Below are 23,311 nucleotides of genomic sequence, written 5' to 3' on the forward strand. Positions count from 1 at the left end.
TATACGTGTACCCGAGGCCTTGACAAAACTCAAATACGTCGCCTTAATGAATGCTTTTACATACATTTAAGAAACCTGGTTACCGGAAATCCGCATTTATATAGGTTACGTGTATACATGGCAAAGAAATTGCCGGTCTCCAAGAAAAATCTATATGAGTAAATTAGGTTTACCCAATCCTCTACCCCGATTTCAGAAACAAGCTTTCCTGTTTACATGAGTTAAGTAATATGCTTTCCCGATAAACCTCACTGTAACCTTGTTACTTAAGACCATGTAAACAAACTTAATGCCATAAACGCAGATCTGAAGCTCTCACCTCTAGTTCCTGGGCTGACCACTCCCACAGTTGGGCTGGATGAATAAGCTGTTATCGAACTTGTACCCTGCTGCTTTCCAGTGGCCAGGGACATGTGTGCAGGTGGAGCTGTAGGCAGGTTGAAGATACTGGTTGGCTGGTTTAGCTGCTGAGGTGGGCTCTTAGGGTTGGCATTGGCAGGTAGGGTAGGCAGGATGTACTGAACTTGTGTAATGGCCTTACCCCCTGGGGGTGCCAGGGATGAAGCGGGAAGGAATTGATGCTGAAGCAGGGGCAAAGACATAGGCCCGTTAGTTTGGCTATGTTGTGCTGACACAGCAGTGGAGGGAAGGGCCTTCGACTGGGAGGGCTGAGGTTGAGGTGGGGGGGTGATGAGCTGTACAGTAGGTTGAGCAGACAGAGGTCCTCCTAACACCAAATTAGTCACTACACTGCCTGGGCCCATGCTTGCACCTACAGGACTAGGAGATGATGAAGAGTAGTACCCACCCCCAGTGGCTGCTGCCCCTCCTCCTGATCCTGAACTAATCAGAAGTTGTGGCTGATGCTGGGGGGTCAGTGACTTCCTCTCTGGTGGATGTGGGCTGGATGAAGTTCCTCCATCTCTTGGTTTGCTTGTGATGGGGAGCGGTGTACTGATCACAGGACGCATTACATTGGTCACCAAGGTAGAGGCCACCCTCACAGCACCATTTCCTAGGAGTGGGTTTGCAGCCAGTGAACTCACTGATGAGGACGTAGGCCCTCCAGCTGGAGAACTGGAAATAACTGACTGGCCTGAAGAGTGTGAGAGGGAAGGAGCTTGCACTCCTCTGCCTCCTTCTCCCTCAAATATGTCCTTACCCTCTCCCTCTCCTTTTTCCTTTCTTCGGTGATCTGAAAACGTTCCTCCTCCTGATCTGCCTTCGTCAAAACGCTTACTAGTCGGGTAGGACGACAGCGAGACACTCCTGCCGTGAGTGGTATGGTGTGAGGAAGATGATGATGAAGAGGAGCAGATGACTGGAGCAAAAACTCTCTGAAAATGAAAACAGAAAACAAAATGCAACACGACACCACAGAAAGTAACTACTTATTCTACAATTACTACTGTCAAAAAACTGAAAAGCTAAACAACAGAAAGAGAGAGGAAAAAAAAAGTACCTTTCGATCACTTTCATCTCCAGAACCGTTCTCACTATCGCTGTCAGTCACCCGCTCCTTACACTTGAGGTCTATGGAACTGCTAGGATAAGGGTCCTCTATGAAAAAGAATAAAAATACACTACATCTACACTTGACATTCAATGCAATTTATAATCCAATAATTCAAATACTTGGAGAATTCCTACATTATTCCACTGTGGTCCTGTCTGTTGTTAACCTTGTCGGTACCAAACAGCAAAAATTAGCTACCTGGGTGGTGTTTGTAGCAGTTCACTGCCAAGTGAACAAAGTTATTGGCTTTAATAAACTAGCTAAATGTATAGTTTTATTGTTAATACTGAATTTTATTTCAATCCATCTACTATACATGGTGAATTTTCAGCCATTATTGTCTGAATCAGCTCTCATTTCCATCATATCTATAAACTTGGAACATGAAGTGGTCAAAAACTGGACACAATTTAGGAAGGAATCACTGCTTACATGAACTACTACTTCTGATTGAGAAGATCTCTCTGTTCTTATATACTGTATTTCTTTATAAGTAAAGTAGGTCTGATTTCTCACCGATGACATCATCATCGCCCTCCTCCTCACAAATGACCATGCGCTCCTCATCACTGGTCATGTCCTCACTGATGCCCCGCTGGGAATGTGATAGGGGTGGCACATGGCTGGAAAACTGACTCCCACTATCCCCACACATCTGAAATAGGGAAACAAAAGGTTACAATGGAATTCCCAGATTAAAATGGTTTGGGGTGATTAGCTTTGTGTGTGTATTTTTTTATATGTACATGCCAACGTGTCTATGTGTATTCAGTATATTTAATCTTATGTGTGAGAAACATTATCACAAACAACTCCACAATATCTCACAAAATTCACAGTTAGAAAACTTCTGTTACTGTGTTTGGAGCATAGCCGAACAAACACTTTTTTTCCCCGCTCTTTTAAAACAAATCATGTTTAAAAAACAATACAACACCCCTGCATTGATTGCCAATTCAAATCTACATGCGCTGTCCTCTTGTTACCTGTGCCAGTTCTGCCAGGGCCTGTGTATTACCCCTGTCACCCCGTTCCAGGCTGTGCATGGCACTTTGAGAGAAGGCTCTAGGACGAGTAAGCTGGCCCACGTGACCTTCTCCTTTACTCCTCTCAGACACACCTACCAGACTTGGACCAGCTCCCTTCACTTCCACTGAGTGGGGCTCTATGAAGAGAACAAAAAAGAAAACTGATAAAGAACTGGAGAAGATGAAAAATAAGGTTAAAAGATTTTAAGTCTACAAATAAAATATTGTATGTTTTGAATTATTAGCTGAGAGGCCAACCTGTGGACTCAGACATGCTTCTCTCTCTGATGTCTTTGCCTCCTGGAACCCCACGTCCTTCAGAGCTGGACTTTTTCCTGTCTTTGTTGCACCACTTCCAATCTGGGTGCGCCTTAAAGTGGGCCTCTTTTACCTGGGAAAGAGGGAAGGGACAATGATAGAGTAGATGAAACATGCAGTGCATCGCATCTCACTGTGTATGACGCTGAGTTACTACTGACAGCTCAGAGAAACTATGCTAACCCCTGTCCACCACAACATTAAAAACCACCAGGTGGTGTCAATGTAGTGGCTGTTAGCACTACTAGCATTTACGCATAAGTCTCTGTTATTATAAATTGTATGAGCTTTTTGTCTGCAATTGTATCTGAGTACCTGGAAGGCCAAATCATGGTACTTCTGTTTCTCCTTGGGTCCTAGAGCATACCACCACTCCCCGAGAATCTTGCTGACAGTCCTGTTGTCCTGGTTTGGATGCCGCTGATGCACCAGTGCTCGATGGCGCTTACTAAAAATCATAAATGCATTCATCGGTCGTCTGATGTGGTCCTTCTCTCTCTGGAAGAGTCAACAAGCAAGGCAGGGGGATATTTCATTACACATTTCACTTAATGTTGATGTTCTGGTTAAGAACTAAAAGGCTACCTTTCCAGGGCTGCTCTTGTCGCCATCTTTGGGCAGTGCGCTGAGGGATTGAGTGCGTCTCTTCACAGGTGATGTTGAGAGGGGCTGCTCTGGTACAACTCCAGGGAGGAAGCTATAAGGAGACAAAGCAGCCCTTATTTTATTATCTTAATTAGATATTTTCCTAGTCGAAGACACACACACACACACACACACACGGGAACTACTTTCTCTTTTTCTCTGCAATTCTTAAACACTGAGTAGATTTCTACTTTACACCAGGTGATATTGACTTTAAAGCTTCAAGTCTATCAGATTATAGAACACAAGTAGTTTGTCTCCCATGAGATAAATCCGTAGATTCAGCAGATAGCTCATTCTTTTCATAAGCTGACAGCCTGGCCACTGCCTTTCATATAGTGATAGAGCCCAGAGATGGAATGCTTTTGTTCCCATCTGCTTTGTTCTGGCATTGAGCTCTTCTGCCCAAAATTAGTGCAAGGATACAGAAAATATCACACTCCTTTTCTGCATGTGTGGGTACACAGACCCACACAGAAAATTACAGTGAAGGCTGATTTGAACAAATGCATCACTTTTATATGCAGAAACTGAGAAAGGAATGTCAGTGTCTTTATGAGTTCCTACAACATCAGTGCTTTACACATATATTTGCTCTCAATCAAAGAAAGTAGCATACAAAAACTTTACATACGGGTCATCCGCATCACTCTCCGTCTCACTGTCAGGCCTCTCCCTCTCTGCATCTCCTTTCTCCTTCTCTAGAGGCGGTTCTTCAGAAGAGGGGGGAGGCCGGGACGGGGGACCTTTTTCTACAGCAGGAGGTGCTTCTGCAGGCTCTTGTGCCAGCACTGCCACCCCCTGACATTCTGAGGAAAAACAACACAGATGCATACTTCTTCAAGGAAAAGAAAACATGTCATATTAACCGTAAAATAAAATTATATTAAAACAGACAATAACACATTTCGTACAGCAATTATGGTATTCAGTACCTGTCTTCAGAGTAGCTGGTTGGGGGTGGTTGACTGGGTGCTGTCCCTCTCCTGGCTGAGAAGAAGCGTCTGATTGGGTGGGTGCCAGGAAAGGAACCAATGAATGCCAGGGGAAGACTGGGACTGACCGAGGCTCTACATTAGTCCACACTGCAAGGGAAAACAGCACTGTCACAGTAACTTACAACAAAGACCATCAGATGTCCATTACTGCATAATCTCTCATTCGCTCAGATATCACATTTAAAGGAACCAGGCCTTCTTACATTGAGATTACTTAGTTATTTCCTTTTTTGGGGAATGAGGGCCCTTAGTACAGTACTCCCACCACAAATGCATTCCAACTCCAATCAGCAAATCTTATAATTTACCAAAGTTAGTTTGATGGAACAAATAAATAAATAAATATTCTAAAATCAGACAGAGACTAGCCTGCTTAGGTTACAACAGTATGGGGAGCACTGCTGGCTTATATTGTGGCCATTTAAACAGGAGCTGGTTTGCATCAGTAGCAGTAGGTCAATAAGGTACTTAAAAACATCAGTGCCCTAAAAAACTACACAGGTTTATTAGAACTGTTTCAGTAGCACACTTCTAGCCACATGAATGGTTAAATCAGTGGCAAGAGCAGATGTACCAAAGGACTCTCTGTTCTCATTAACAGTCTAGATGGAGAACAGAAGCTGATACACTCTGAATCTTCATAAATGAATAAGGACTATATGAGGCAAATTATCTTTACTTCTGTTACTGAAACCAATACTAATTAAATCTTTCCTCAAAAAAAAGAACCTGTCTGTATGTTAATTTAATAAAGAATTGTATGATGCTACAACAATAATGACACACAGAATGTATACACATTTGGCAAAAACGACAATGCATTATCATACAATCAGTAAGGTAAGTGGACTGACCAAACATGCTTAATCCTTGGCGGAGATACTGTGGATTCTCTGATGAAAACATGGTGGTTGAATTAATCATTTATGCTTATCAAAAAGAATTATGATGTGTCCTTATTAAAAAAAAACTCTATAATACAGATAAGGAAACATCTTTAATCCAAAATCTCAAGCTGATATTGCTGGGAAGCTCATAGATGACGAAAAGTGCTCAATGGTGTCTGTATCCAGTTCATCACTACAGGTTGCAGTCATCATTCACATTAATTACTGCATCATCCTTCTGAATCGTGATGACTTTAAACATGTGGCATGAAGAGGTATCCTTTCTTTAATTCCAATTCGAGTAAAAATGAATTATTCCTGTCAAGAAGAATCCACCTCTCCGGATCGCAGAATGCCGCAATCTAATAACGCACACGGAAAAATCAAACATCAATGGACAAAATGTGCATTTAGCGATTAGAAACAAACCTAAATAAAATTTGCAAGAGTGCCACAGTGTGTAGACGACCCATTGAAAAGATGATTATGATCAAAGGCTAGGTTCCTCCTCCCTTTGGTCTAATTACCCCCGATGCCCTCTCTCCCTGTTTGTTTACATTACTACAGCAGCTTGGCCATAAAGGGGTTAACAAGGCCTTGAGCCCATCCACGGTCTGGATTAAAACATTCGCCCGGAAACTACGCAGCCTTTCTGTGCCATGTCAGACCTTGCTGTGCTACAATACAGCTTGCGGACAAGAGAGCTCGGCAGGTATCTAGAGGGCACGTCGACCGCCCCCCCCTTCTCTCCGAGTCAAAGAGAGGAAGTGCTGCTGGAAAGGGGCACCGTACAGATCAGGCTACACGCCACTGCAACACGAAATTTGGGGCGATCAAAGCTAAGGCGATTCGTCTAACTTAGAAGAACTGGAGTGCGAATAGGCTTTTATTCAAAAGCGCTGCAACACTGACTACTTCAACGTTAATACTCGGTTAATCTAGCATTAAACCGCAAAGACGCTGATTTAGCTGCCTCTTGTAACAACCGGAGCCTCAAGTGCACCGCTCCAAATTGGACCAACCTCTCGGGAACGCCCCTGGTCGTGCACCCGCTGCACAGACAGAGGCAAAAGAAACGCAATTGTTCTCATGTCTCAACTACAAAGGCGTATACACACATGCTGACGGCAAATATAATCTGATGGCGTTGTTTGACAAGTGCATTTCACCAGATACTAACTTGTTTTTTCCATTACGTACTCCCAGAATTGCATTATGCACCTGTCTTAACCTGTCAATTTACTTAACACCTGCCACCAAACAGACTCAGCTAAAAAGGTACAGCGACTATCTTGGTTTTAGCCCTGTTTACTACGCCTAAGCAGATGCTGCTGACTGTAAATCTGGTGCATTCATCCATCACCCAGTGCTTACCAACTCAGTTTGGTCATTAAGAGAACTACCAAACACTGTCGTATCCATTGCTAAATAGAACTGAGCTGCTCCCAACGTACCCGCTCCTATCCTACCTGGGCAATCTGGGCACAAACCTGGCGTTAGCTAGCAACTGATGATACTACAACATAGCGATAAAAGCGACCACGGTGATGACTCCTGGTCCCAGTCAGCGAGTAGAAAGGGGGGGAGTTGTATTTTTCTTTCTCCTCCTCCTCGATTAAGGCAACAAACGAGAGACTAACTGAAGATGCCCGATCCCAACGGGGGTGGGGGTTTGTAGAAGAAACGATGTTAGGTTATCGCCGTTATTGAGGTCTGTCCGTCTGCAGCAGGTTAAGCTAGCCACTTCGTGCGGACGACATCGGCGCGCACAACATCCACTTCGCTCAGTACTTCTTGTTACGGATGTTACTGTGGTCCAGAAAAGTCCTTCTATCCCATCTATACAGCTCCCAGCCCGAGTTTACTTCTTAATTTTATGTCTCTCGCAAGCCTTGGCCCTTTTCTTTCTCTTTCCCTCCCTCTTCCTCTTGTTGTAAACTAGAGTGCTTGCCCCCCCTCCCCCGTACTCGTCCGCCCTCCCCCGTACTCGTCCGCCCTCCCCTTCTCGTCCTGTCAACCTCGCCCAGCCTTGTCCCGCCCCTCTTTGGCGGATTCGGCTCTGCTATTGGTCGAGCTAGCTAGCTGTCATTCAATCACCGCCAATTCTGATTGGTCAGCGTATGCACTGGAATGCCAGTCATATGCAAATTTCACCCGGCTTTAAGAAATGACTCTGGCCTCGCCATAAAAACGGAACTTATGTTAATACACAATAGTAATACATAAAACACGCCAGGTAAACCGACTGCATCTATATAAAGCCACTGCGTGGCGTTCAAGTAATGCTTCAAAAGTATGAACTTTTGTGTTTCTTTTAGTAATCCCACCTAGTCTCATATCATTAGTGCAGGAGTCGTAGTAAACCTTGACAGATGCATGAAAGCACGAATTGAAAGCCGACACTCAGATGTAGGCCAACCAATGGCTTAACAGAAGTTAGACAAACTCCTCCCTCTTACTAATACTCGGCTAGCTTCAATACACATAGAGACCAGCCGATGCAGAGGCGCTATCGAGCTCCCTACTCTTTACTTGCCACGCTGCCTTTGGTCTTTCTGTGCAATCTGCAGAGGGGATGGATGTTAGTGAGTGCTCTGAGGTCAAGATGACAATGCACCTCCACACACGTTATATATATATATATATATATATATATATATATATATATATATATATATATTTTCAGCTTCCTATTTGGGTGATTTCACAAAGTTTGTTCTAAGCAAACAATAAATAGTGTTAACTTTATTAATCAGCGATATAATTTGTGAGAGGGATTGCAACCCGCTTTTCTCCTTTACTGTCTTTTTCTATATATAGCAAAGTAGTAGTAGTAGCGAGGCAAGTAATGTCATTTACCATTATAAACACTCTTTTAAATCTCCAAACAAATGTACTTCATCCAGAAATGACTTTAAATGTTCTTGCCAAAGGTAATGGTAACAGAGAAAGAAGAGGGAAATAGAGACAAAGAAAAGGAAGAGAACTGAAAATAGTAAAATGGGGATGGTTAGAAAGAGAGGGAAAATGGGTGGAACTGACTAAAAGAGTGTAGAGGACCAGAGGATAAAAATAGACTGAGAGTCATTTTCAGCAGGAGCAGGCAAGGAGGGAAAGGGTGGGTGGGTGGGTAGGTGGGTGGAGAGAAAACAACTTGTTAAAACAGAACTTCTCTTAAAGGCAGGAAAATTGTGTGTGTGTGTGATTGTGTGTGTTTAGAGGGGCAAAGGGGGCAAAGGGAGACAAAAGCAAAAGGAATACAAACATGGTTGTGCTTTAACACAACTGTATATAAACAGGAAAAAACCTTGAGTGCCATGATCTCTGAGCACACTGTCTGAGTCCAGAAGTTATGATGAGCTTAGCTCACGTAACCACAAGACAAGTATAATACTGGGAGGGATTTAATTAGCACTACAACCAGTCAGCTTATCAGGAGCTTAGGAACTGACCAATAGGGTTGTGAGAGCAACTGGCAGCCATTGTCCTCAGTAGTAAAAAAGTTAACCCTCTCAGTCATTGGTTTCACTTCTCTAAACACTATGTTTAGATCGACAAAACAATACAAAAACATGACTAGGCAAAGAAACAAGAACTCTGACATTTAAAACATAAAGAAGCAGATTCGCAGTGTTTCTCAGCTCCGCCCCAATATGCCATTCTACTTTCATGAGCCTTTATCTCCCTCACTCTGCTGACATGAGTCATTTTGCACCGTGTAAAAATATGGGGTGACGGATCCTGTTTAGAGCCGTGGGATTTCTAGAAAGGGTTAAAATAATAGGAATTAGAAGAAGCAACAAATAGAGAGAGAAAGAAAGAAGAGATTAAAACTTATCAACTGTACTGAGCACTCAACAAGTCAATCTAGCAAACACAGTGTGTTAAGGGGTGGGAGCTGAACAGCTTGGCTGAATGAGTGGAAGGAAAAGAGGGTGAACGAGGGCACGGGTGGAGATTAGGGATTACTGTGGCTCCTCAGTGGTTACAACCCTAGGTAAACATTACAAGCTCTTAGTAATAAACTACATTGAACCAAATATTGAGAAAAATGAGCCATGAGATTTCCATTAACTCGATTTCAATCACCTGAATTCTTGATTGATTCAAAGAATATAACTGCCGAAGTGTTTGTGTAAACACATTTGTCACTATTTTAATTGTTGTGCAGCTAAAGAGATGTACTGATAGGATAAGAGAATCGGTTGTTTGCACGCACAGAGGAGGTGAGGTAGGAAACTACAGAATTTTAGCGCTTACTCATATATAACAGAGATAAGAGCGAGAAGGTGTGAAAAAAACAGAAAAAGAGAAATTCCCTCTCAGTGAAGCTTAACTATTTGCTCTATGTTGGCACTGCAATATATGTGTAGGAGTTCTGCAGCTTTCATTGGCTGTCTTCTCGTACAGACATAATAGTTTTAATGTATGTATAAATATCTCACCACCCTCGTCCCAAATCTGACAAATGCCACGTGACTTCACAGAAGAAAGTTTTCCTCCTCCTCTTTACCTACAGTGACACAATGCAGGCGATGCCCCCTCTATATCCTATTGCTCTCATCATCTTCTACCCTTGTGCTCTGTCTTTGTCCCTCCTACAACCCACCATTTGCTCTGTCCAATTATAACTCAATACACCAGTCCTTTGCAGTTACCATGGCAACAGCTATGTCGGGCACAAGCCCCGGTGTCGCCCATGGTCACCACTCTGTCAATGACCGTCACTTACTCTTGCATCAAAATAAACTTAGCCAATCATTTTTACATGGATGGAGCGTTTATGGGAACCAAAAAGAAAATACATTTCTGGATTTTGGGACACGGGTTTTGCTCATAGCTTTGATATAGTTTTACTTAAAATAAAAAAAACTGCTACCCTTACTTCGTTCAGTAATGCAAAAGGACGACTACATAATTGAAAAGGGAGCGGAATGAGTGAATATAGATCAGTCATTGCAACACGACACAAAATACACTTCACACTCAGCCGCTGGATAGGCCACAACAACAACATTAATGCAACATCCATTAATTACCATCACTATAGCACGTGAAACACAAACTTGACATTACAACAGATCCCTCCATCTACTTTGGCAGGGAACTTGTAATGCCTGAGCTTGGCCATTTGGGGGCACTACTAGCCTGCAGATAAATGGCTAATAGACAGGCAGCACCTGAAAACCCGTGCAAGGACTGATACTAGAGATGCAAGAAGAGGAGAAAAGGAGATTGGGATGAACAAAAAAAAAAAATATTACTAAGCAAATACAAACTAATTCCAAACTTTGGGATGTGATGAACACAAGGAAACTATGATCTCCTTAAACAATACATTTAGTTTGACAGAGACAATGAAAAAGAAGGAATACATCTGAATCTCACTTTAACTTTACATGCAAGCAGTCAAAGTCTTGGAGCCATCATAGACTAAGGAGTTCCACTGCACCAGTGCATTTTCAGAATTTCCTGAAAGTAGGCTTTGCAGCATAGGAAACAGGATTATCGTTGCAGATGACTTTTTTGGTAGGTCTTGAGGGCTTCAAATGTGCTTTGGTGCCAGTCTAGATGGCTGTGTGATCCAGATGTGGTTGTTGCCATGGCCGGGGAGGATATGCAGGGCTTTAAGCGTTACGTAAAGCAGGGGCGGGAGGGAGTGGGGATGTTATTCCCGGGTATCCGTATCCGGGTAGACCAGGATGAAGAGAGCGACGTGAAAAGGAGGGGAATTGAAGCCTCTGCAATGCGATGGAGGAAAGGGTTAAACAAATGTGGCATCATTTTTTAGAAAATTAAATTATAAAATGAGATGGAGGAAGGTCAGAAAGCAGAGACAAACATGTATCCAAGTCCAAAAACCTGTGCAAAAAGAGTATTCTTGTGTACTTAAGTGTGACATGTTTACTCAGTGTTCCACACACTGTGTACATGATTTTGTATGTGAGTGACACATAAAGGCAGAGATATAGATCAATGACAACCTCATAATATGCGAACACTATGCTGTAATTTTACTTTTCAATCATTTATAGCTGTTTAATATTGACATGATATTAAGACATATCTTTGATTGCAGACTGAAGCTGAAGTGGAGCCCATTTAAGGCTAAAATGCATTAAAAGATTTTCTGTTCAAGAAGCAATCACGCTAAGACTGATTATGCTCACAGGCATAATTATGCACCGCAGTATGTGAGTTGCCGATATCATATGGAGAAGGCTGATGTTTTCATTTGAAACCACGACTTTGTTACAATACAACAAATATACAACACTCATTTAAGACTTACACAGAAACAAAGTAATGTAGGTCTTGTCTATAAAAAGCAGAACAAAAAAACGGGAGTTATGAAAGTTGCAGTTTAAGAATGCTGCACTCGCATTAACTGTGAAAAAATAAACACTTCTAATTAAATGCCTTAAATAGTTGTAATTTTCAAAATAGCACTAAAAACAGCATAAGTTTAGATGTGGCTGTCTGTAAATGTGTGTGTGTAATTGCTATTTAAACACCTCAGTGACTATTTAAATAATTTAGAGGAAACCCTCAGATTAGATAGGATCAATTCTGTTTTTAGTGAACGTTGACTAAAGCAGCCAAGATGGAAAAGGGGGAGCTGCCAGCAATGTGTTGGTTTGTAAACACGTGAGCATGCTGAAGTTCCTCCACTCTACAAAAGCAACACACACACAGTCATGCACGTAAACACACACACACACACACAAATGCAGGCATGCGCACTCACACACACACACACACACACACACAGACACACACACACACACACACAAAGGGCTTCCATTTCTATTTGTGAATATTCTGTTATGTACAAGCTATATCAGTGTGATGTTTGCTGTGTTGCCATGGCAACAGACATTTGGCGCTCACACATCATATCCGGTATTCAGTGATTGACACTTGGTTACTCTGTCTCATACACACACAGTGCATGCAGCACACACGTGACACCATTATGACAGTCTGATCACGCACTTTGTCACAAACGCTCATCTTGGGTGCGCAAAAGTATTTTGAATGTACTTACTCATTAGTGCATTTTTGGTGGGAACGCATACACACGCACACACACCAAACATACACAGCTTTGTCTACAAAGTGTGTGACTGTCAGCTGAGGAGCTTAACTGAGCCAGAGGATTGTTGCATTATTTCTAAATTAATTAATAAATATATTTGTAGGATAATACTTATAATAATAAATAATTCACCAGCTACTTATTTCAGAGCTGTATGAAACTTAATTTAACCTGCCCTCTGTCATGGTCTCTTTGATTTATTTCATTAATTCTGCACTTTAATATATGATCTATATCGTGTTAGAACTAAATTGTTTGGTTAAAATATGAACTTAGATTTTATTAGCTGCCAGATATTTTGCAGTAATTTCATGTCACTCTTGATGAAAACACAACTTTTACCTGACTTTCTACCGGATTTTATTGCTGTTCAGTTGTAGTGGGTTAGGGTTATGAAAGTTACCCAAGATTAGTATCAAACTTAACTCCTTATAATACTTAGTATTACAATACATTTTGACCAAAAAAAAAGGTAATTTGAAAAAAATTGAATTAAGCTTAAACCTTTATTAATTTCTTACAAACGTACAAAAGAGACTAACACCTACACAAACTTACAAATCACTAAATGTGTGATAGCATACACACTAAATGTCTGCAGTGTTGCTTACTTTATACTTTACACTCTCCTGTGGCCATATGTAAAAGCTCACCCACTTTTTTTCGACTCTACACAGCTCTTCAAGCAAATTCTTAAAAATAAATGCACATATACACAAAGGCAAGCATGCATGCTCTCACACAAAGAGATGCTTTTCATTCATTCAGCATCCTTTCAGCTACAAAAAAGGGACATGAGGAGAAACTGTACACTCCAAACGACAGCACTTCTTTTCCTGTCCACTTTTCTGTCACACTCATGAACATCTGCACAGCAATAAGTAAATACACATCAAGGGCAGAACACTGCGATGAAATGAAATATACTTAACTCATGTGTTTCAGCTTATGATGAATAGTGCTCTCTCATACACTCACTATAGTTCAGGATATTACCACACACAAGCTCGAGAAATGAGTTTTTCACACACCCACACAATAGCCTGAAACTTATAGCATATGTCCAAAATACACACACACACACATTTAGAATCACCCACCTCTGTATTAGTGGCCAAGGATACTGCTTACACCTTGATTCACTGTATCACTACACGATTCAATCATAAAAAAACATACACATAAACATACACACAGCAAGAGTCAAGGGAAATAGTTTGTAGTGAATAAAATGCTAAAAGTCACTAGGGTCAGGAAGTCAAACAGACGCGTTGGTCGGACTCTTTCAAGCGATAAACATAAAACTTGCTTTAGATTTTCCTCTGTGCCTCCTTCGGTGTCATTTTTATCCACACGACTGTTCTTTGTGAGGCATTCCTACTAATTCACTAATCCCCATTTTCTTTCTCAACACAAAATAAAAAGAAAGTTATTGGAAACAGTCAAAAACAGGTTCACATACTGTACATCTAGCCCACATGTATCCATGTTTGATTTTTTTATGTGTATTTTTTGTTATTCAAAGCAGGGAACAGCTACACTTCCTCATATCTTTATTATTTTCTTTTTCACTAGCATGTTAGAATGCTTAGTTTCTATTATAAATCAGTGTGTGTGCTGTCTACCTAGTTTTTGTATGTTTGCTGTCTCTGAGGCAAAAACTTTCTGTCTATAATAACTCGGAACATAAGAGGGACTCTCCAATATCGACAAAGCTAATCCCTATGGAAAATACAAAACACCACAGCATGCATGCCCGTGCATTTTCTGTTTTGCACTTTTTGCACTTCAACACACATACACACACACACACACACACACACACACACACACACACAAACGTTAATATACATAATTTATCTTGCATCCAGATATTGTGCTAATTTTCATTTTTCCATTTGCATCAAAAATCATAACCAGCCACAATTTACTTATTATTTTGGTAAACTTGTTTTTCTGTGACACAGTGTGGCTTTTCAATATTGTGTTGTATATTGTATAGATATAATATATATCCTTTTTCTGAGATGGACATCACAGATTACGCTCACCTTAATGAATGCTGACTGGTGAATTTAATTATTCCTTTATTGTGACCAGTTTCCAACATGCCTAGTCCTGATGTGGGTTTACATGGGTAATGTGACCAGCTTTAGCATTTAGTTTAGTGCAACCAGCAGATACGAGGATAGTGGACAGTTGTATAGAGGAAGCCATATAGTACGATTTTGACTAATAGGAGTTTTTTATTTTTTTTTACTGGGCATAACCACACACAGGTCATGGCATGTTCATATGATCCTAACCTGCTGTTACATGGTGTGTTTTATTTGTTCTCAGACAAGTTAATAGATACTATTAAAAAATATTATACAGTAGTTTATAATTTTTTTGTTCAAAATAGATAAAAGTAAATCAATTAGATGTATTTGATGAGCAAAATACAGCACAATATATTAGCCATGGTTGTATTTAATAATCAAAATATATAGAGAGAAATAAAATCAGTAAGCGGAGGGCTTTCTATTTATTTTATTTAAGATGAATAGTGATTTTAAACAACTTCTTTTTTTCAATCCGTGTGTGTGTGTGTGTGTGTGTGTGTGTGTGTGTGTGTGTGTGCGTATAAATTAGAAATTTGACAAATTTTAAAGCTATATTAACTGTTTGTGATTGTTTTAAAACATTTGTTGCTTGCAGTAGCTGCAACTATATTCATATAAACAACCACCTCTTTATTCTGTCTAAGCTGTTGTACACTGTCACTGCATTTCTCTGTGGTGTCTCAGGTTCTGAGTACAACAGTCATTTTTATCATACTGTCAAGGCCAGTAAACTGTTTATCAATCTTTCTGAGATAACACTGTGTGTATTACAACATGCCACGCAACTTAAAGATATCCTTTAAAAAGTTATAAAAAAATTCTAATGATGGTTAAATTTAGTGAATGAACTAGATTTAAATTTTAAAAAACAAAGTTAAGATATACAGAGAAAAAAACTGTACTGGGGATGTTGCAACAAATCCTTCCTTTGAGGTCAACTAAGTCTCTAATAAACATTTAATAAAGAGGATTTTTTTCACCTAATTTTAGATTTGTAAATAATGATATTTATGCTATATAAAAAACACAACTAGTGTAAAAATATGTTAAATAGAACCTGCAAATGCAAATGATGTCTAATTCACTTATGAATTAAGACAGAATTTAGTTTTTGAAATGTGTACTTTGATTTTCAACACGCTGATGCTGAATTAATACCCTACTATGATCTATTCATTTAATAATTGACAAGATGCATTTTCTCTTGCTTTTTTCCATCATTTTATTGTGACTGTGCAGGGAGTGGAGAATATTTTAAAGATATGTAGAGCATAAAATTAACATGGTTATTCCAAATAATTTCTTTTTCTCAACTATTCTTGAAATACAGTAACTACATTCCAATGTGTAAACTGCAACTAATTCCTCCATAGTCTGATGAGCTCATATACAAAATTCGCACATATGCAGCAATTCTCACCTGTGCCTGGACGTCCCATGATGATGTCCTTTCGTGGAACAGGGTGAAGGCTTTCTGCTGGCAGGATAAGGGGCAGCAATGCAGTTGGGGAGGGGTGACACGGAACAGGCTGCTGGACCTCACCCCCAAATCCCGTCCCCCCATTCTCCTCTCGTTCCCCAGAGACATCTGTGCTACTTGGAGTGGGAGCTGTGACTGTTGTGCTGACGGTAACTGACAGGGCCTGCAGGGCGGTTGCTGGTGTGTCAGTAGTGGGCAGAGAGGAAGGTGTTGGGGACACAAGCACTAGCGTTTGGGCTGGGCTTCGCAGAAGGACAGTACCATTGGGTACTGTTGCTGCAGCAGCATTAATGGGGACAGGAACCTGGAGGCCAGAAACTGGTTGAGGGTTAAAAGGTGTAAGACAAATGTCTTTAGATGAGCTATTATCAGTTCCTCCCTCATTTCCACTTCCTCCTCCTCTTCCCAGGCGACATTCTGTAAATTTTGCCAGTGGGACTTCAGGATTCCTCACAATGACAGGGGAATCCCGCAAGGCCTTTTGGGATACAGGGACCACACGACAAGGGCCTCCGTCGGGAGTGAGACGGGAAGGAGGAGTTGGAGACACCAGCAGAGGAGGAGGAGAGACAGCAGTGGAGGATGGGGGCCTACTGGAGGTGGGAGTGGTCACCACTTTGGGTCGGGGGAATGTGGGTGTGTGCGTATGGGAATGCGATGCTGGTGTGTGGGGGGACAGCACTCTGAAAGAGTTGTTGAGGTCTCCCTGGTCCAGTTCTATCTTGTGTGTGTAATCGTGGTGGTGTGAAGGGAGGGGTGTTGGAGGTGGTGCATCTGGCTTTCGTTTGCTGGGGCTCATGGGCACGGTAAAAGTCAGGTTGCTGTGTACGGATGGCTGGATGCCTGAAGTGTGTCTCTCCCTTTCTCCTCCTCCAGCTGGGGTTGATGCCTTACTGCCCCCTCCCCCTCCTCCCCCCGTACCGCTGGGTTGCCTGTGCCTCCGGTGCTGCAGGACCGGGGAGGCGGTAATCGGTGAGAAGTTGGCAGGCCTAAAGCCAAACAGCGGGGACGGTGACGGAGAGGGGGCAGGGGAGAACGGTGACTGGTTGGAGATAGGCGAAAAGGAGGGGGTGCCGGAGCGGGAGCTTCCTAATGACACAAGCATGGTGGCGGCTTCGCACTCATCAAAGTCAAAACGTGATGATAGCTCATGGGGGAGGAGGGAGGGTACGACTAGGCGGGGTCTGGAATCTCCTCTGCTGCTGGTCTCATTGCTCTCTCTTGAAGTGTCATCCCACTCAAACTCACTGCTGGCTATGCCTCGCAGGTCAGAGGGCGTTACTGTCCCTGAGCTGCTGCCTCCTCCTCCCCTGTCCCCCCCTGCCGCCTCCATCTCTTTGGTCCTCATGGACAAGTGTCTAGAGCAGTAGCCCCGACGCTGAGACTCCTTCATACAGCCCTCCCTGGAGCACAACCTCCTCCACTGTTTACCATTGAACTTTTTACGGATACCATTAGGGGTGCACACCACATCACCCTTCTTGTATTTCTGCTGTGCCAATGACAGGGGTGTCCTGGAGCGAGAGGAGGCAGAGGAGGACCCTCCACCAGACGTAGGAGTAGGGGTCTGAGTGGGAGTGGTCTTGGATGGAGGTAGGTTTGGAGTAGTGTTGTTTATTTCCGACCCAATTAGAGCAGGGGAAGGGGGTGGCTGAGAACTAGCTAGGGGAGGGATGTTTGAGGGTCCCAGACCTCGCATCACAGAAAGGTGAGGGGAGGAGGGAGGATAGCCAGTGGCCTTGGCAATGTTCCTGTATTGTGAGTTTGCAGAACCGGTCTTGGCACTGGCGGTGAGGCCCATGTTAAAATGGGATACCTCAACGTCTTCCTCAGGAGTGTTTGGTTGATTATTTCTCTCTCTGTCAGAGAAGTTATCTCTGCAGACACCAACTGTACTGGCCACCACACTAGAAGTCACAGCCGAGGAGTGGGGGGGTGGATGTATGAGTCCATATCCATGCCCTCCTGAGATTGCTTCATGTGAAAAACCATGGCTTAACCTTGCTCCCCCTCCTAATGCCCCCATTCCAATACTCAACTGACACACTTCCCTTTCTACCTCCATCTCCTCCCTTCGCTCCCTCTCTTCCCTTTCCCTCTCCCACTCTCTCTCTTTTGCCCTCTCACCATCTAAATTTGGGACCTCCCAGGGAGGGGTCAGCAGCCTTAGGCTTTGTCGGGAAACCCATACAGCCTGACCTTTGCTTTTCTCTTCTTCTACCACTACTCTATCCCCCAAACTCTCTCTGTCTTCACTCAGGAGTACCTGGTAAGGAAATGAGACACCGGGATGGGGGTCCACCTGAGTGACAATCCCCTCTCTGTACAACACAAGAACACCCTCCTCTCCACCAAATGGCACACACACTCGGGTCCCGACAGCCACAGGTGCTGTGCCAGGTGGGGACGCATCCAAAATAAACTCCACTGTGCTTTCAGCCCCTGGTGACAATGCCATCACACCACCATGGAAAGGGTAGTTAACAAGGTTCTCTACACCTTGGAGCTGGATTTCAACAGTATCTCTACTGACTCTACGCACCAATCCTGGTCTGAAAACAGGTGACAAGGTGCATAAATCTCTCTCCTTTACGACTCTGTCCCCTGCCACTCCATCACTGCTCACCATGGTCCTAGTTACATGGCGAGCCAGGACCCTCTGGTTTTTCAAACCTTTGGCCAGAGCTTTCGCCAGTCCCTCTGAAAGACCCTTCTCTTTAAGGTGCGAGTTATGAAGGGGAGCTGGGATGAGACAGATTTTTAGATGGCGGGTTAGTCCTGTTGCTTCCACCCCGTCTAGGTCTGCTGAGTGCTCACTAGCTGTGTCAGTGGACGAGGAGCGCACTGAGTTAGGGGCCCCCTCTGACTCATTTTCACCAGCTTGGGATTCTTTTTCCTGGGAATCTGCTCTCCTGAGGGCCTGATCCTCCATGGGGACTAAATGGTTTGCTTCCATAGCTTTACTATCTACAGTTAGCAATGATGGCTGATTACCTGAGCAAATATTACTGCTATTAATAAAAGTACTATGGCTCCCATCACTATTGTTACTACTGTTAGCCATGCTGTTAACACCAAATGCAGTGTTACTGTTAGTACTATTATTAATGCAGATATTAATGCTTTTATTAATGTTATTACTTATATTGTTACTACTCTTGAAATTATTATTGGGGGTATTTACACTATCATTGATTTTACTGTTAGTATTGCAGTAACTGTTGTGTGTGAGTGCAGGGCTGGAGGTAGGATTGGCAGTCAGGGCACTTGCATTGTGAGCAAAGTGCTCATATGTGTATTTCTTCTTGGGGACCCGAGCCTTAAATGTGGCTGTTTTCCTGCTAGAGACTGAAGCTAAACTGAGGCTGTGGCTGGCGGCCACGGGGGATGTAGCAGTAGAGAGGGATGCTGAGGTAGAGGTGGGAAATATTACACCATCAGTGGACATGGTGCTGTTTCCATTTGTGCCCACAATCTTCTCCTTTTCTGTCTTTTCTTCTGCCTCATTTCCATCTTTCTCAACTGACTCCACAGGTTTCCTCAGGTCAGTAGACTCCTCCCTCGAGGAGTTATTGCTGTTAGTGACTGGTTCTTCGTTAGACTTGGTGGCTGAGGGTGGGGTCTGTTTGCATGTGGAAGGGGTGTCGGGTGTGTGCTGTACGAGTTTGACAAGTGTCTCTCTCTTAATTCTTTTGGGGTCTTTCACTTGAACGGGCTGAGAGATAGCTCTCCTTCTTCCCCCTCTTCCTCTAGTTAACGGCAGAGAACGTCCTCTGTTTTTTTTTACTGGTTTCATCTCTTCTTCACGTTTCATAAGGTGGTGCAGAATGTATGTTCTCTTCTTCACTTATAAGGCACTCCTTATACTTGTTTGGTCTTTCTCTGCCTCTTCTTCTCTCCTCCGTATTGCAGTCTGAAAATGAAGATGAAGACAGAGAAGACAGGTGGTCATTTATTATTTTAATAATCAAAAAGTGCTGAGGATAAAAGCGACGTCATACCTGGAAGTGAGCTACACTGGCTATCACGCTGGCTGAATATCAGACATTGACTCTCATTCAAGCAATGTATGCTCTAATTCAAGCAAGCGAGCATGTCGGTGTGTGCTCGTGAGAGAAAGGTTGTATATTCGAAATATAAAATCTTTATTCCAACATGACAGATAAATTTAAATGAACAAAATTATTATACTGTACTTACTTAAAAATCAATATTCTTATCACAATCTTGTAACAGTTGAGTTTAATATTAAATAATTAACATGCACAAAATAGTTTTACACATAGTTTATGTTTTGTCATCATGAATTACACAGCTGAAATTGAGACTGAATTCATCAAAGGCATAAAGAAAAAGTAAACATCAGGCTCATGCAGCTCAGTTTCTCTCTCCAGTATAAAAATGTCCGCCTCTAATGAGGCCTAAATCTTTTTAATTTCAAATCATGCAGAGACAAAAATGCTTTATCTTTATCTCTTTCTAACACACACACACACACATGCGTGCGCAAACACACGCACACACACACTCTAGTCTCATACTACAGGTTGTCTGGTCTCTCCACTTTTCTCCTTTCAGCTACTTTAACATGGGGTAGCTTTTTAATGCTATGCCTTATAGACTTCATTTTCTGTGTTCAACTTCTGATCACAAGAACAACAAAACAACAACAACAGCGCATTTATTCCGACTTCCATCTAGAGGAAAAGCGCTGGCCGTGGCCTGGGCGAGGTTAGCTTAAAACATGAGTGAGAGAGAGAAAGGGAGAGAAAGACAGAGAGGTAGGAGTATGCAGCTGTTTGGGTGTTTGTTAAAATAGGTTGTTCTCGTGTAGTCACTGGGAATTTCCACAGTCATTCTCGCACTCACTGGCCCTCTCTCGCTCTTTTTTCGATGTCTCTGTCTTTCCCAGTCTTCTGTCGTCTCAGTGACACTCACGTGCGCGCACGCACACACAATTTTACTAAAAGACAATATACTGTGATTGGAATAATCTACCATGGTACGAGAAATTAAAAGGCTGGCACAGGATCCGGCACACTCACTGATGCAAGATTACAGGCTAAATACAGTGACGCACAAACACACACACTCGTACCCATCACTCACGTATGTGCTCCTCTCGATTGAGCTCAGAAGCTCACCAACATGTGCAAATGCCTGAATTCTTTTAAATGTAGACAAGAACACAGAGACAGTGTACATACTCACACTTCCTGTCAGAGGCATTGGAAAAGTTCGTCCCACGCATAGAGTGACCTTGTTGTTAACTGTTTATTTGCCGTAATATACAAAATAAACTAGGATCACACCACTTCCACTTCCTGCAGTTCAGAAAAGTTTTCCTAGTCCCGAATGACTAATAAACAACCAGAGTCATTCACACAGTACACTCATCATCGACTCCCCATTGTGACCTCTGCCCTCAAGGAATATCTACTGTGTACAGGCTGCACACATACCTTTTTTACAGGATCCTAATTTCCCTCTGATTAATTTAAAATAATTTAATATGTCTGTTACTGACTGGTAAAACACAGTAGTTATACAAACTAATAATTTCTAATAATAATAATTTCCAAAGTAAATTCTGCAAAGACAAATAGTAATAATGATAATGATGTTTGGCAATAGCATAATGCATGTAGTTTCAAAATGCGGGTTTACACATAGTACTGTAACTTTGATGCTTCCTGCAGATGCAGGTAGTTGAAAAAACATACTCTTTTGACATCTGTGCTTACTCACTACTAACAGTTTCTATGGATTTGCTATGGAAGACAAGTACTATTTATTTTACCTAAACTTATGAAAAAATATTTTAGTGGCTACAAGTGTTTTTGTAGATTTTTTGAGCTTTTAAATGTTGCCACAGAATAAGTTTCACGATTAATGATCATATCCATTAAAAAATTGGAGTATGTTTTTAAACCTAGTGCTAATACTATATTTTAAAATAAAGCACAAGTTTACACAGCAAAACAAAATCAAGAGAAGAATATGAAATAAAACTTCACAAACAGTAAATTAGTCACTCTGTAGTTGAACACATTTGTTTGTAAATTCCCTGTATAAATTGTCCATCCTAGACAGAGGAAGGAAAAAACTGTAGGAATGTACATCCTACCAGTACCAGCCCAAGTAGCCCTACTGTAGACACTGAATCTGGATTGGAACTGTTGGTCCTGTATATTTATTGTGGTGCACTGGAAAAGACAGGAAGGAGTCAGGGCCACTTGGCCGACTGACTGGTTGAATGAATAACTCGTGAGGATATTATCTTAGCTTAGAAAAATGCGTTTGGTCATGCTTATGGCCTCCCAAAATGCTCTAGACTTTGGCTGACAAACCAGGGGAAGGGATGTTTGTGTCACATTGTGTAACGCTGTAGGTAGTTTACAGCATCACAATGTGTGTGTACAATGTGTACATCAAAAAGTTTCAGAATAAGATGCTGAACGATGTTTAAATTCAGAACTGATAATTCGATGCAAATTGAAAACTACAAAGCCAAAATGTGATAAAACCTTTTAACTTTCTGTGTGTACCCATTTGTGAGTCTCCCCTTCAAAATTTCACGTTTTGTGGATAAGCAATCATATATTCCACAGGATTTTATTTAAGATTCCAGAAAAAATAGCAAGCTTGTCAAAGACACCAGATATTACAGGGAAAGATATAAGAATTTATGTGTGATGCATCCATAATTACATTGCTGCCCTACAACAAATACCATAGGACTTAAACATTTCACATCATCCTAATTCATCCCTAAAAGATCAAAAGCAGTACAGAGTGTGTGTAAAGCAAAAAAAAATAAAAAAATAGGACAAAAATATAAATAAAAAAATAATACATTTGAAAAACCCTAATTGTCCTCTGGACTGAATCAAAATGAAGTAGAGAGGAACTTTGTCTTAACTTGCATGATTCAAGTTGTTTACACCTTCCAGCATTAATCTGAATAGGAGAGAGATACCTTCTGATCAAGTCTAAATTTACTTGAAAACTTGAAAGATAATCAATGACTATATTTTCCATGGCATTAGACTGAACGTCTCTCAAAACGGCAGAAAGAGATTGTTTACCCAAATGACATTAAGGGGCACACAATGTAAACTCCACAGCCTAGCAACATCAAAGTTTACAGACACTTAATGCTGTCTCCAGAATTTACAGTGCAGTCATGCTTAAACATGGTTAAAATCTCCCTTGGACCTATTGTCTCACACTCA

At 41.9% G+C, this 23,311-nt stretch overlaps 1 protein-coding gene across 2 annotated transcripts in view; it reads right to left on the minus strand.

The window, feature by feature from the left end:
• Positions 1-23,311, minus strand: part of cicb (capicua transcriptional repressor b) — a 32,620-nt gene that overhangs the window by 6,735 nt on the left and 2,574 nt on the right. Inside the window, exons 2-12 of one of the 2 annotated variants that reach the window (XM_067509440.1) lie at positions 16,017-19,989; positions 5,360-5,398; positions 4,443-4,592; positions 4,142-4,316; positions 3,448-3,559; positions 3,178-3,360; positions 2,803-2,935; positions 2,503-2,681; positions 2,033-2,171; positions 1,463-1,560; positions 320-1,337 (exon numbers count right to left, since the gene is read on the minus strand). In XM_067509440.1, coding sequence (XP_067365541.1) covers positions 320-1,337; positions 1,463-1,560; positions 2,033-2,171; positions 2,503-2,681; positions 2,803-2,935; positions 3,178-3,360; positions 3,448-3,559; positions 4,142-4,316; positions 4,443-4,592; positions 5,360-5,398; positions 16,017-19,890 — 6,100 coding nt within the window. In that variant the 5' untranslated portion in view covers positions 19,891-19,989. The remainder of the gene's footprint in view (positions 1-319; positions 1,338-1,462; positions 1,561-2,032; positions 2,172-2,502; positions 2,682-2,802; positions 2,936-3,177; positions 3,361-3,447; positions 3,560-4,141; positions 4,317-4,442; positions 4,593-5,359; positions 5,399-16,016; positions 19,990-23,311) is intronic. The other variant, XM_067509442.1, reaches the window with a different exon arrangement.

This window comes from Channa argus, chromosome 7 (genome assembly GCF_033026475.1).
Source record: "Channa argus isolate prfri chromosome 7, Channa argus male v1.0, whole genome shotgun sequence".
NCBI classification, from domain to species: Eukaryota; Metazoa; Chordata; class Actinopteri; order Anabantiformes; family Channidae; genus Channa; species Channa argus.